General features: G+C 39.1%; 1 protein-coding gene across 1 annotated transcript in view; it reads left to right on the top strand.

Annotated features, from left to right (window-relative positions):
- Positions 1-13,658, top strand: part of ATP8A2 (ATPase phospholipid transporting 8A2) — a 293,926-nt gene that overhangs the window by 149,932 nt on the left and 130,336 nt on the right. Inside the window, exon 26 of the mRNA XM_054386416.1 lies at positions 259-369. Within this exon, the coding sequence (XP_054242391.1) occupies positions 259-369 (111 nt within the window). The remainder of the gene's footprint in view (positions 1-258; positions 370-13,658) is intronic.

Here is a 13,658-nt window from a genome sequence, read left to right as displayed (position 1 = left end):
GTAATATACTAATTGAAGACTTCTTGCTGTTTAAAGCCAGGGAAGACCACTTAAAAGAATTCAGACATTTTGCTACCAAAAAATGCTTTTCTTGTAAATACTTCATGTTGCTTTTTTATATATATGTACTGCTAAGCTATTTAAATATTGTGCTTGAAGAACAGCATTCATGAGTCACCTGAGGGTGGGTTGTTTTTTTTTTCTTTAAACAGTTCTTTGTATGTGTGAAAACTTTTTTTTTTTTCTGGTCTCTTCCAGTTTTCTTACCTGGAGAAGCTGTTGTTGGTTCATGGAGCTTGGAGTTATAATCGAGTTACAAAGTGCATACTATATTGCTTCTACAAGAATGTGGTTTTGTATATTATTGAGGTAAGAGTAACTAAATGGATGGATCTTACTGGTGCTTACTCCTTAAATCATCTCTTATAAAAGGAAAATCTCATCCAAATAGATTGGGCTAAGAGGACTGACATTTTTTTCTGTGTTAAACAGCTGTTCCCTTTCTCAGATTAAGTTAGTTCACTTCAGTCTTGTCATGTTTGCAGAAAGAAAACTGAAGGTTTCAGTACAGTGAAGCCTTGGATATGAGATGTCAGGGACAAAGTTCATTCATTCTGTCCAAATGTTCTTATCGAAAGTTTCTTTGCATTCATGGAAACATTTCAAGTAGAGCTTATTTTACCCCCCAAACAACTTTTGTAAATATTAAATCAGTAGCATTGTTAAGGACTTAATAGGCAAATAATAAACTAGGCAAAAACTACAGCTGCTTCTTCCAAATTATAAGGACCATAACTTAGCTGGAACTGAAATTTGTTTGCCTTCTCTTTTGGAAAGAGAGGACATAAATTTGCCTTACCATGACAGTGAAATAATAAACTCAATCAGGTTAATATTAATAATATTCAAAATGCACTGAAGTAAAACTCTGCTCAGAGTGTGAGGTCAGATGTTGTCCTCCCTGTATTAGTCACTGTGCTGAGGCAGATGAGCTTTTTTGTCTTCTGGTATCCATGGTTAAGAGTGGGAGTCAGTGTCCATTTGAGTACTGGACAGTGTGTGATGAGCTTCAGCCCTGTGCCTCAGTTACCCTTCTATGCTCATGCTGCATAGAATTTGTAAGCAAGTTTAAGGCTTAAAGGAGGTCAAGTGACAGAATACATCTTGTAGGTATGTAGCACCAGGAAGAGCTCAATTTGGTTTTAGTTCCCCTGATGTTTGCTTTACTAGTAGCCTTACAGAATGTCCCTTGCAAAACTGTATAAATCCAGCCAAATTACCTGTAAAGAAAATACAGTAATTTTGGTATTGTAGGGATGTGGAAGAGAGAAAGAAGAGATCTCTAATTCCCTTCTTAACTTTATACAGAGAGAACTGACTTGTTTTGTATTTCTGCTCTGAGGCTTGGAAGCACTGCTCAGTTTATAATGTAGAGTGATGCTCATGAAAGATGAGCTCCACAAGGGAAAAAAATCCTTCAACTTGAGAGAATAGTAGTTGACTGCCCAGCAATGCTGTACTGTTCCTTGTGCATATGGTATGCTCCTGATTGTTTCCCAATGCTCTGGACAAGTTTAATGTTTACCTGTACTTCCTGCTTGGATGTGTGGTGTATGGGGAATAGTCTTTTAACATTGCAATGAAACAGGGATTTGAACTTGAACTACTTTCTTAGTTAATCTTCTGAAAGATTGTAGTGAGTAAATATTTATAGAGTTGAATCAAAAAGCATGTTGGTGAATATACCTTTGTTATTGTATCTGGTTTATTTCAATGAGTCTTTAACACCTGAGGAATAACTATAGTAAGCTCTATGTAAATGAGTCTTGCAGCAGTGAAGCACTGGGGCTCAGCCCAACTTTGATTTCTTGGTACTTTCCAAGCATCAGAGAGAAATAAGATGGTACTCAGCAGACAGAGCATCCAGACACAACTTGCAGTAGTACACTATAGGTTTAAATTTAACTAAACAATGATTTAGGAGAACCTATTGCTGTCTCCTTTCCTAGCATCCCAACACTGGTATTTTAAAACCCCTAATACATTTATAAGTTTTTCTTGATACCAGTAACTCTTATACCAGGAGGATCCAAACTGTGGCATCTGTAAGAGATTAGATTTCATCAGCTCTTCTTCATCTTCTGGGAGAAGTGTGAACTAAAACACAGAATTTGAGTTTTGGTGGAATGTGTATTCAGGTGACTGGCACCATGGGATTTGCTCCTGAGAGATTCTGTTAGGTTAAGGCTGGTACTTATCTTCCTGCAATGGCTGATTCCTTATGAAGAGCCAGGGGCCCCATGAACTGTTTTCAGCTGCTTTGACAGTGATGAAAATGGGTGCTCATGTGGGGAAAATTTCATGTGTCTGGAGAGCTAATAAAGCAGAAAGCAGGCCCTGTAGCCTAGTGATTACAGGGGAAATGGAGAACAGAGTCTATTTTTCTCTCCCTTGATTAGACCTTTCTTTTTTTTTTTTTTCTTTAATAAGTTAGTCATTGCAGTGATAAAGCTCAGTGAAGTCTGAGAAGATTTTGGGTTAGGCTCAACAGCCACAAACTCAGTTTTAGTCTGACCTGTTATCTCTTTACTTCTGTGTTTCTTCATCATCCTTCTGCCATTTTGTCAAATTTTCCACCTTGATTTTTTTGAAAGTACAAAACTCAGTGAAATATGTATCAAAAGCAGAGAGAGAATTAGGTCTTGGAAATTTAAGTTCTTTCAGTGTGATTCTTAGCCTGATTCCTGAGCCCTTGCGTTTCACTGGTGCCAGGGTGCTTTGGGCTGTAAAGTTTGGATTCCTATGCTACAGGCAGAAGGGTGTAGTATCAAACCTTTCCATATATAAAGCTGCTTGATAGATGAATGGCTGCTGCTTCCCCACTTCAAGTGGCCCTACTGGGTCTATCCTCACAGTGGCAAGAGAATGTATGTAGAAAGCTATCAAGATGGCTGTAGGGATGCAATTCAAATACCAAGACCCCTCTTTTGTATCCGTTCCTGTATTTCCCATGTCTGGCTGCAGGAGCAGTACACACTAAAGCTGTTACTGAGGAAAGTAAATCATTCAGCATCATCCTGAAGCAGGTAGTCAGTGATAGGGTTTTGGCTTCTGAAAATTTGACAAGTACTTGGGCATCGTTACAAAACACCATCTCATTCAATTATTTATGTAGCTGGTTTTAAACTGAGTGGTGAAACAAAAGATCTGGTTCACATCTGTTGAGCAGATATATTTCACTGGAGATCACATAAAGTTGTCTTGATGACACCACAGCTTTGAAATATAGCTGATTTCAATTGTAAAACAATACAGGAATGTTGCTTTTATGTCATGCTTGGAGAAGTAGCAACACAGTAAGATCAAAGGCAGTATCAGAAATATCAGGTAAGTGTTCAAGGCATTTGGGAGTGGTTCTGTGGAAACAGTAGCATGGAAGATCACTTTCAGGTCAACAGTGTGCAGGAAAAATGTGCTTAATACTTCACTAGAGCATGTTGCTTATCTGAAACATACTGAATACGAAGTGCTCTTCTATTACATATTGTAAAATGAGTGGAGTGGTGGGGAAATAGATGATCCCTGTGTCAAGGTCTGACTGTGTAGGGCCATGACTTGAGAAGCAACTGGCAAGTAGGAAGGGGAGAGTATAGCTTACATACCCTGACACTGCATCATTTTCTGCCCTAAGAATCCAGAGAGAATTTGTATGCCCAGTTTGGAAAGCCGTTTCTTTATGGAGGCTTATGAGGGGGAGTCTTACATGTGGGCAGTGTTAAACAAATGAGAAAAGTGAACTAAAGAGCAAAACACTAAGATCCTAGTTTCTCTTTTAGAGCTGCATTTTCAAGTCTTAAAAGCTCTGAGTAAACACAGTACCTAGATAAACTTGCTTCTAAATAAGTGGTGATTTTTTTGACTCCAGCACAGAGAGATCTGTGAAGTGCTCCACACGCTCTTAGTGGTTGCCACTTCAGACTAGACGATAGCACAAGCTGTGAAAGAACAAAAGAAATGTTGCTGCAGGTGACCTTTCCTGGTTTTCCTGTTTTCATGCTCTCTTGTCAAACACAACAGGTATTTTTTAAAATAAAGAAAACAGACAAGGGAATTTTAGTCCTTTTGTCCACAAATGGCATGCCCAATTGAGTGTATCTGATGTGATACTAAAAAATAAACAGCTCTAATGCTTCTGTGTTCTTATTCCTGATTTATGTAATCTTTTACCTATATGCCTGTACTTTCTGTTTCCAATTGACTTAGCAGCTCTTAAGGGTACAGCCATGCAGTAGACAACCTTAAGCAAGAGAATTTTTGCAATGAGTTCAGGACTGAAGTGCAATAACTGTTGTCATAAAAAGCAACTTTGTTAAAATATGAGAGCAGTATTTTCCCCCAGTGTTAAATAAAAAGAACATCTGGTTGTAAAATTTTCTAATAAGGATAACAGCACAGGCAGCTAGCTGTCTTGTCGTGCTTATATATTCAAATTATTCAGTGGCCTTTTCAAATACTTCAAATGCTAGTAGTGGGCATTTAATAGTCATTGCTTCCATGTGCATCTACTCAGTTGGTGTGGTAAGTTTATAGCAATGCTATATTTTGATGAAGCAAAGTAGCAATGTGTGTGATTGCCATTTTATGTAGCTTGGAAATTGGGCTTTTTGAAATCTCTGGTGCAGATATATATCCTTGTGCACATAGCTTATTATCTGTGGATATTTACTTTCAGATAGACAAGAAGTGGAATTTAGTGTCCTTAGGATTGGTATGGGTTATAAACTCAGGTGCCTGAGAGAAACCTATGTGGTGTCCATGTAGACAGGCTTTTTGGATGCTCTGGGGTCATGGAGAGCTGTAGGAGAGCAGTATGGGACTGGCAAGTGTGCTACAGGTCCTTTACCTTTCTGCAGCAGCAGCATTGTTACTGAGGTCTTTGAGGTGTCAAGGTAACTGAATCCACCCAGAATGCAGAGGAATTATTTATTATTTTAAAATTGTTGTTCTTGTTCCTTTGGTTTGGAAACATGTAAGAAGGAAAGAATCCAAACCCCTCAGCTTGGGAATTGTTAATCAGTTCAAAAAGTGCAGAATATTTATGGAAGTTACAGTACAGAACTTGCAGACCTGGAAAGCACAGTATTAGATACAGTGGTGAGGAGCAAAGCATTTGAGACTCAGCACTGTTTCTTCATTTTGTTTCTTTTATTTTTAGAAAAGCAGGTCTTACGTGTGTGCTTATTTTTCTGTTTCTCATCAGCCTCATGCACATGTTTAGCATGCAGAAGTAGATCTAGGGCAGAACAGAACATTATCCCCTTCCTGCCCCACAAAAAAGCTGATCATAGACTCCAATTGAAGAAAACTTACAGAAAACAGATCCTGCAAGTAGCCTGCCAAATTTTTTGGAATATCATAAAATACAGTTGGCCAAACTAAGCCAAAAATGTCCAGATAGTGCTTTGCTTTTTATTCTTAAAAATACAATTTAGTCCTTTCTGAGCTGATTTACAGTGCCTGGTTTATATTGCTACCACTGACAATTTGTTCTGTATTTCAACCCTTGTGTTGTCTGAAGAAATTCAGAATTGCGTGTAGGCTGGTCTCACCAGTTTCAATCCACTTCCTAATTTTTGGGTAGTTTTTAAGGAATTAGCCACAAAGATAAATGCATGTTCATTTTCCTTCCTTTCTTAGTGCTGTGCAGTGCACAGTGAATCATTAGAGAGCAATCCATCGTCACTGAAAACCAAATTGACTCAGCTGTTAAATGGCCAGTTTGTAATTTTTTACAACCCTTTTCAGAAGTGATGGAATAAGTACCAGCATAGTTCTGACTTTTTATGATCACAGCTTTGATTACACTCTGCAACCAACACAGCTTATAATTTTTCAGCATTCGAAACACTGTAAATGATAAATCAGGTTCCTAATCAGGTTTCTTAGCATGGTCTCCAACTCTTTATGGGGAAAAAGCTATCAACTTCAATACGTGCTCCTACAAACTACTTCAAGGAGACATCAGCTGTGATGTTTTATTAGGCCTGGATCAATTCTTTGTATGTATTTGTATACATAAGGAATATAGAACAAGCACACTCATTTAATTTTTTTTTCTCTGTAAAATCTATGCTTAATTTGATGTTGAAAAACACTAATTTCATATTTGGAGTAATTAAAGCAATAATAATGCTGCTCTCTAAATTTGGTACATTAGCCTTTTCCTGAGCATTGTCCTTCAAAGCCAGAATTCTGTGACAGTGAATGTTTTTTCAGTTTGTCACCAGTGGAAATGCAAGTTGATGTTTAGAAGGGAGATGACCTAATTTGAAGAAAGTTTTAAGAAGGAAGCTAAACCTGTAGCATGAAAGGTAGGAAAATCCCAATTTAGGGTTTTCTCAATCAAACAAAACCAGCTTAGAAATTGAAGGATTTATCCTTCTTGAATTCAACCCTGCTTTTTTTTTCCAAAACATAGAAGTTTTCATATCAAATATAAGTCTTCTTATGACTTAGAATATTGACTTGAAAAATGTTGGCTGTTCTGCTTCAGTAATATTGGGTAACTCCTTGTTTTAATAAAACTCAAGGGGAATGGATTCTACTTTCCTATCCACCTAGGCCAATTCAGTGCATATGGCATTACTTGTGGGTTCAAAGAAGGCCAAATTTCAAATTTCTGTCAATGTTAAAAATGTGCAAATAAACCTTATCAGGGAGTAATTTGTGCTTAGGACATTCATGCCATATTTAGCAATGTATGATCTACTGCACTAAAGGGGGTAATTTTAAAAGAGCTTTTCTAAAATCCAACACCCTGTATACAAGAATGTATGTGTGGTACACAACTCTTTGTAAGTATGTCCTTTAGCCTTGCACTGATTTTTCTTTCTATTCATAGATTCTCAGATTGCATCAGTTCAGAAGGGGTCCTCAAAGGTTGTCTTGTCCAACTGCCAGCAGTGAGCAGGGACATCTCCAGCTAGATGTGGCTGCTCATGGCCACATCAAGTCTGATTTTGAATGTCTCAAGGGATGGGGCCTTGACCACATCCCTGGACAACCTGTTCTAGTGTTTTCCACTCTCTTTGTAAAGAACTTCCTCCTTATGTCCAACCTAAATCCACCCTCCTCCAGTTTCAAACATTGCCTCTTGTCCTATCACTATAAGCCCTTCTGAACAGTCCTTCCCCAGCCTTCCATAAGATACTGGCTGAATGGCCCCAATTCTTTCAGCACAGGCTTTCTAGGAGAGGTGTCCCTGCCCTCAATCCTCTTTGTGTCCCTCCTCTGGATCTGCTCCATCAGGTCTGTGTCCCTCTTGTGTAGGGGATCCTGTATCTGGGCACAGTACTCCAAGTAAGGTCTCACCACAGCAGAGTGGCAGAATCACCTGTCTTGACCTGCTGGCCATGCTTCTTTTGGTGCAGCCAAGAACGTGGTTGGCCTCCTGGGCTGCAAGTGTGCATTGGTGACTCTTGTCCAGCTTCTTGTCCACCAGTACCCCCAAGTCCTTTACTGCAGAGCTGCTCTCAATTTCATCATCATCCCCCAGCCTGTATTGATACTGAGGATTGTAGCTGGCTTATACCTTTGTAAGTAGATTTCATTTAATTCAGACATTTCTGGTTTGTGAGAATAACTGATTAAGGTGGTGTGCATGTTGTACACCTTAAGAAGGAGCTATTTTTCTAGACATAAGCAGTGGGTTGGCATGTTGAAGGTGTGAGTATGTCTTTTTCACCTGTACTTCACTGCTTTAAATAGCTATCCTCAAAATGCGTTTCTACAGCAATTTATTTTTGAGAATGATAATACAAATGCTTACAGATGAGTCTGTGTTTTGCCAAAAGGCCTCCTGACTGCTGGCAAATCAAAACAGTGAGCTTAGTTATCTGATTTTTGAAGCTTTGAGTTACTCCTGTCAAAATATCCCTATAAGCATGCATGTGTTGTACCTGGATGCAGCTTGTAAGACTTTAGTCTTTCATGGGAGAGAAAAGGAGAACTACTTTTACTCACTTAGCTCTAGCTGCTGCAGTGAAGTTTGGGCGTTATCCTGGTATTTGAAAATGCTGCTTAGCCTAGGCATGAGGAGGTCTTTGCACAGCTCTTTGTAAAACCTTTTTTTAGGTAGTGCCAGGTTTTGGAATGTTGCAGATGAGGTGCATTATCAATTCTTGAGTTCTGAGTTTGTGGAATTTCAAAATTCTGTAACTTCTTATTTAAGCGAAAGGTATTCTGAATTTCAGCTTGTAGCCCACTTTTGGAAAGATGTGGTGGCTTGCCTGCAAGCAGTCCTGCTGAAGTCACTGAATAGTAATTACGTTTTCTGCTTTCCTGTCAGTTCTTTGGAATAGAATGAGTTTATTTGTTCTAAGCCATGTGCTTAGTGTTTGTCATTGCGTGCTTATGAACAAAAAGCATACTGGTCTGTGTGGGCTGCATTTCCCTTGTCTGAACTGAGGTCTGCCTGGCTGCCAGCTGCCTGCCCCAGCAGTAAGGTCGGGCTATATGGCTTGATATTTCTCAAGCATGAGTAACTTTATCATAACACTGAAACTTCTCGGTTTAGTTTTAAGTTCTGTCATCTTGAGGCATGCTTTGTTGCTTCATCCTTGGCAAGTTAAGTGAAAAAACGTGTCTTTACCTGAGCTCCTGTCCATCAGCAGTCTTCTTGTCAACTTCTCTTCTGGTTGTGAAGACATTTCTCTGGCATGTTAGGAGGCACCACTGCAGTATACACTTTTAATGACCACCCTGTAGTACCAATGCATGCTACTGATGGGTTCATAACTCTTGCTGTCTTAATACTGCTTTACAGACAACTACAAAAACCTTCTGAACACTAGCTCAGAAATGTGATGTTACCAGATCTTTTTTTTTAATATAGAATTTCTGCATCAGAAACTGAGCTGGTCCTGATTATTTTGAGGTTTCTTGGTTTTTCAGGGCCACCACCCAAAGAAGCCAGAGCAAAGAACAAATTTAAGTGAATTTTAAATGTTGCCTGAAAATAACTTTGCCTTTTCACTTAGATGAGTACTAATGATAAAAATACCTCTATCTGGTTTCACTAATTAACCACTAGAGATTGTTTCATTTTGAGATTCATAAAAGGCATCTGTAACCTAATTTAAGTGCATGCACAGAATTTAAAATAAAATGTATCTTTGTATGTATAAAATAAAATGTATGTTTGTGAAGGAAAGAACCTAGAATACAAGTTTGGAGGTTTTGTTTGCCCAAGTTCACCATGGAGAGAGGTGAAAACCACATCATATCCTCTGTGACTGGTCCACTCCTCAGTGCAGTTCTGGAGCAGCTTAGATGTTGCTTTCAAAAGTGCTTTTATAGCCTTTTCAGCTGGAAAACCACTTCAGTCCATTGACTGTATTTGACCCAGGGGATGTCTGTGCTGCAAGGAGCTAGAGCTTTGTAGCTTGGGAAAGGAGAAAAGGAGTTGTTACCACTCACTGTACTTGAGAGGTTCTCATCCTGCATGGGAATCCTGCATCACTTAGTTGGCTGGCACACAGCAGGTGTAATGGCTTTGAGTAATCTGTTCAAAAAAGGTTTTTTGCACTCTGTAACAAGAAACTGAGGACAGTGGAGATAGCCATGATTCTTTATAAACTTTTGGTTATTTATATACTCTAGAGAGCATATAATTACTTTTCACATCTTTGCTCTTTTCAATAAAATCACTTAGAATATATTAAAATGCACTAGAAATAGCAAATCATGCTGTTCAGTGATAGTGTTACTTGTGAGTTATGTAGCCTGTCTTCTTTTTTTCCTGAAGAGAGATAAAAAGTATGTCAGTTGCAGCTTTCTTTTCTTCCCCCAGGTACTCTATTACCATTCCATAGTGTATTCCATTAGTTCTCCTCTTCCTTGTTACTTTGAACTTGATTTTTCTCTTGAACCACTGCAGTTTGAATGTAACTGCTGTAAAGTAAGTAATTTTTGCTATTTTAGTTGTATTTTTTGGTATTGCAGCACCAGGATGGACAGGTCACTGTAACTTGGCCTGTGTCAGCAAGGGAGAAGAGAATCAGGACTAACACTTAAAGGCTGAGACAACCATAATCATAACTTAGTTTTGTGGATATATTTGCTTGTTGACTATAAACATCAGTGTAGTCAGTAATCATGATCTTAAGTAAAAACCCTAGAGCTATACCCTAAAAGGCACAGACGCCTATTCTGTGGAAAAGCAAGAGCTAAGTGGTCTTGATGCATATTTGTGTGTCAGAATCTGGTTCTGCACCCTCAAGACAAAGATGTGGATAACCACTGATGACTTCATGCTGTCAAAAGAGTGAAAGAGGTCAAAATGTGGTCTGCCAGCTTTTGAACGTGACAAAGTTACTTTGCTTGCTTTCTTCTTGCTGAATTTCTTTGCATTCCTGCAAAAGCAATTAAGGATTTGGAAAGCAAGATGATGGAATATGTGAGCCTTAGCTATATCTAAGTTCTGCAGGAGTTCAGTGAAAGTATAGATTTTTGTATAAACTATGTAAATACAACGTGTCTAAGTAAAGAAATTTAATACTACAGGTTCTTATCCAAAACCAAATAATGCTATCTTAATAAATGACAGTGCAGATTGATTTTATTAATGTTAACTGACTAAAACATGTAGACAACTCTGTGCAAGTGTAAGCCATCAGTAACCAGTAACACCTGAACCTCTCAGTATTATTTGTGATGATGGTTCCTGTCAAGTTCAATTTTGCTTAAAAAGTGAGAGTCCCTATTGGGCTTACTAACAGTGTCTTGACCTTTTCTCCCTTTTTGTTGCCAAGGAGTGACAGGTGTCTGGAGCAGCTAAGCAGTATGACAGTCAGCCTGTGCTGTGTGTCAGCTGGCATTCATTAGTGTTAAAAATGACATGTGGTTTTGTACTACTGAGAAGTGTTTGTCTGCCATCCTGCTTCATGGACAAGATAGGGATAGATGACTGAGTTGCTTTTCTTTCCACGATCTTGTGGTGGAATATGTAAATACCATGATATCTAGTGACTTCCATAGTGGCATCCTTAATCCTTGTTTGCCTGCTGCAGTCTGCTTTAGTTGCATCATGCCAGTAATATGGTGGTAGGTCCAGTGGTTTCTATGCTGAGCTTTGTGCAAGGTTCAGCTTCAAGATGCTTCTTCCCTTAGGAAGTTCAGGACTCTCCCAGCTGTCATTCATACATTGCTATACTCATCACTGGGCTGTGCTTTCACCATCGTTTGAATCCACACCTGGGCTGAGCTTTAATCGGACATCAGTGCACACTGCCATTAAAGGGCAGTGTGATGTTCGTTTCTCCATAGGAATGTGATTTCCACCTTCCTTGCCAAGGCACCAGTGTTTGCACAGCTGCAAGATGAGCTCTTTAAGGTTAGAGTTCAGCTGTATCACATTCCCCATGTACACAGGAGTTGTTGGATGAGAGGCAGGACCAGCTCTTCTGATAGCAGCATAGACTTTTGTCAGACTGAATTGTGCATGTTATTTTTAGTAAGCAAAGGTGGGAGGTTTTGCTTGTGCATTTGCAGAAAGGAGGAAAAAAAACCCTGGAGTTACAGTAAGTCAAGAACATGAATTGCTGTTCATGATATCCTCAGTAACCTCACAGCATAACTGTTTGGGGACTTACCAACCAGTTCTTGCCTTTTAGACTGTCTGGGTATCTGTTACTCAAAGACATCCCAAATGCAGAGCTGAGGAAGAGGGAAGGAAGTTGAGAAGTGGTAGTTGATCCCAAAGGTACATCTGAACAAAACCTCCTTTCCCTGTGTTGGTCACATGTTGTTCATGTGCACAAAGAATCTATGATCTCTCAAAAACTGAGAATACTTTGGAGACCATAATTTTAACAGAATGTATGCACAATTACTGGGTTTTACAGTGTGTGATTTGTGGTATATGAGGGGGGAGGGGATCTTTAAGTATGTGTATTGGGCTGTCTGGGCAGCAAAGAGGAGCTGGCTTGTGCTAAAATAAAAGGTATTCCTGCAGTGGAGGAGTGATAAAATGATAGCAGTGAAAGTCTTGGCAGGCTTTGCTTCTCTGGAAGCATTTATAGTTTTTCAAGCAGTTCCTAATTTATGCTGAGTTGAAATGAGAAGGTGGGAGCAGTAAATCTAGGGGAAGAAGCAAGAATATGTTACCTAAAACCAGGGTAGTGCTTCAAGGGATGAAAGATGTGAGAATTGCTGTTCTTTAAGTTGCCTGATGTTGCTGAGAGATGTTGTAAGGAAGGCCTGAGACAAAATCTAGGACTTTTTAAAATGTGAATTAGGATTAGAAATCTGTGTTTGGATTTAGCTACATAAAAAGTTACAAGTAAGCCTGGCAAGCCTCCATTCTTAGCCTTGGTGAAGAAAGGGGAATGGATGATGGTGGCCTGTGAAGGCTCTCTGTGAGGTTTGTAAAGCCCATTTTGATTGAGAGAGGTGGCATTTGGATAGGCACAAAGCTCTCTCCCCTTAATTGCTGTCTCTTAGCAATTAAGTCATTACCTTGTTTATATCTTTAAAAGGATAACACACAAAATCATGCAAGTTAGCTGATTTTGATACTCAAACGTTGCTAGTATCTGTGTGGTTTCTAGTGCATACTGATTCTGTGGCTTACTTCTGCTTGCTGTCAATATAGCTACACTCAGGGAGAACTACTTGTGAGCATGAAGATCTGTCTGCCTGGAAACTTGGTATTTATTGGTGTTTTTTCAGTCTGACTGTTCCCTACAGAGCAGGTTATTGGATCAGTAAATGATGGTCTTGTGATAGACACAATTCCTCTGGTCCTTGCCTGTCAGTCTTTGCAGAGCTGGCTTCGTTGTAATCTTCGTGATGACTAATAGGGGTTGTGGGTGAGGTTTTTTCATTGAGTTGTCTTCTTTCTTCACTGGTGTGTCAGTAGAGAATCATGAGAAGTTGCCAATGCTTCTTCTAGTAACACTGGTATTTAGTTGAGATTCATACTTTGTTATTCCTTTCTTAAAAAAGAAGCATATATGTAATGTTTTATTGCATCCTCAAAGTGGCAGTAAATGATACAAACACTGTATGATGAACTCCACTTAGGGTTATGCTCAGGCACTTGGGGTTGTGCTCAGTCACTTTGGTTAAATTTCTCATTTGCAAGGAAATCTGCTGCAGCATCCACTTCTGTAATATAAAATCTACAAATACTCCCACATCTACTGTCACATGAAAAAATAATGAAGATGGTTGAAACTTAAATTATCATATTTCTACATTTGGAGGTACAGCTGGAAGCCACACTGGTGGGCAGGAAATGTCTGTTCTCTTCTGTTGGAACAGAAGTAATTACTATATAATTCACCTGCCAGGCTTCAGTTATACCCCCCTTTCCTCCTGCACTGGTATCAGTCACAGTGAACTCCTGCAGTATATATCCCATTCCAAAAAGTAATTTTGGCAGATGACTGCTTGCTTACTGGTATATGAAGATTGATACCCTAAAAAAATGGCTTGCATTTAAATGGCTTCTGCTTCCATTGCAAATCAAAGGTTCTCTTCACCTTGTCTTCTGGGATCTGGTACTGAGAACACTGTTTTGAGGTGTCATTGTATAAAATAAAATAAAATTAAAAAACAAACAAACAAACAAAAAAAACACGAGCTATCAGCTCCTG

Source organism: Indicator indicator, chromosome 1 (assembly GCF_027791375.1).
Source record: "Indicator indicator isolate 239-I01 chromosome 1, UM_Iind_1.1, whole genome shotgun sequence".
Taxonomy (NCBI): domain Eukaryota; kingdom Metazoa; phylum Chordata; class Aves; order Piciformes; family Indicatoridae; genus Indicator; species Indicator indicator.
The sequence above is the reverse complement of the archived record's forward strand: the minus strand, read 5'-3'. Positions and strand labels throughout refer to the sequence as shown.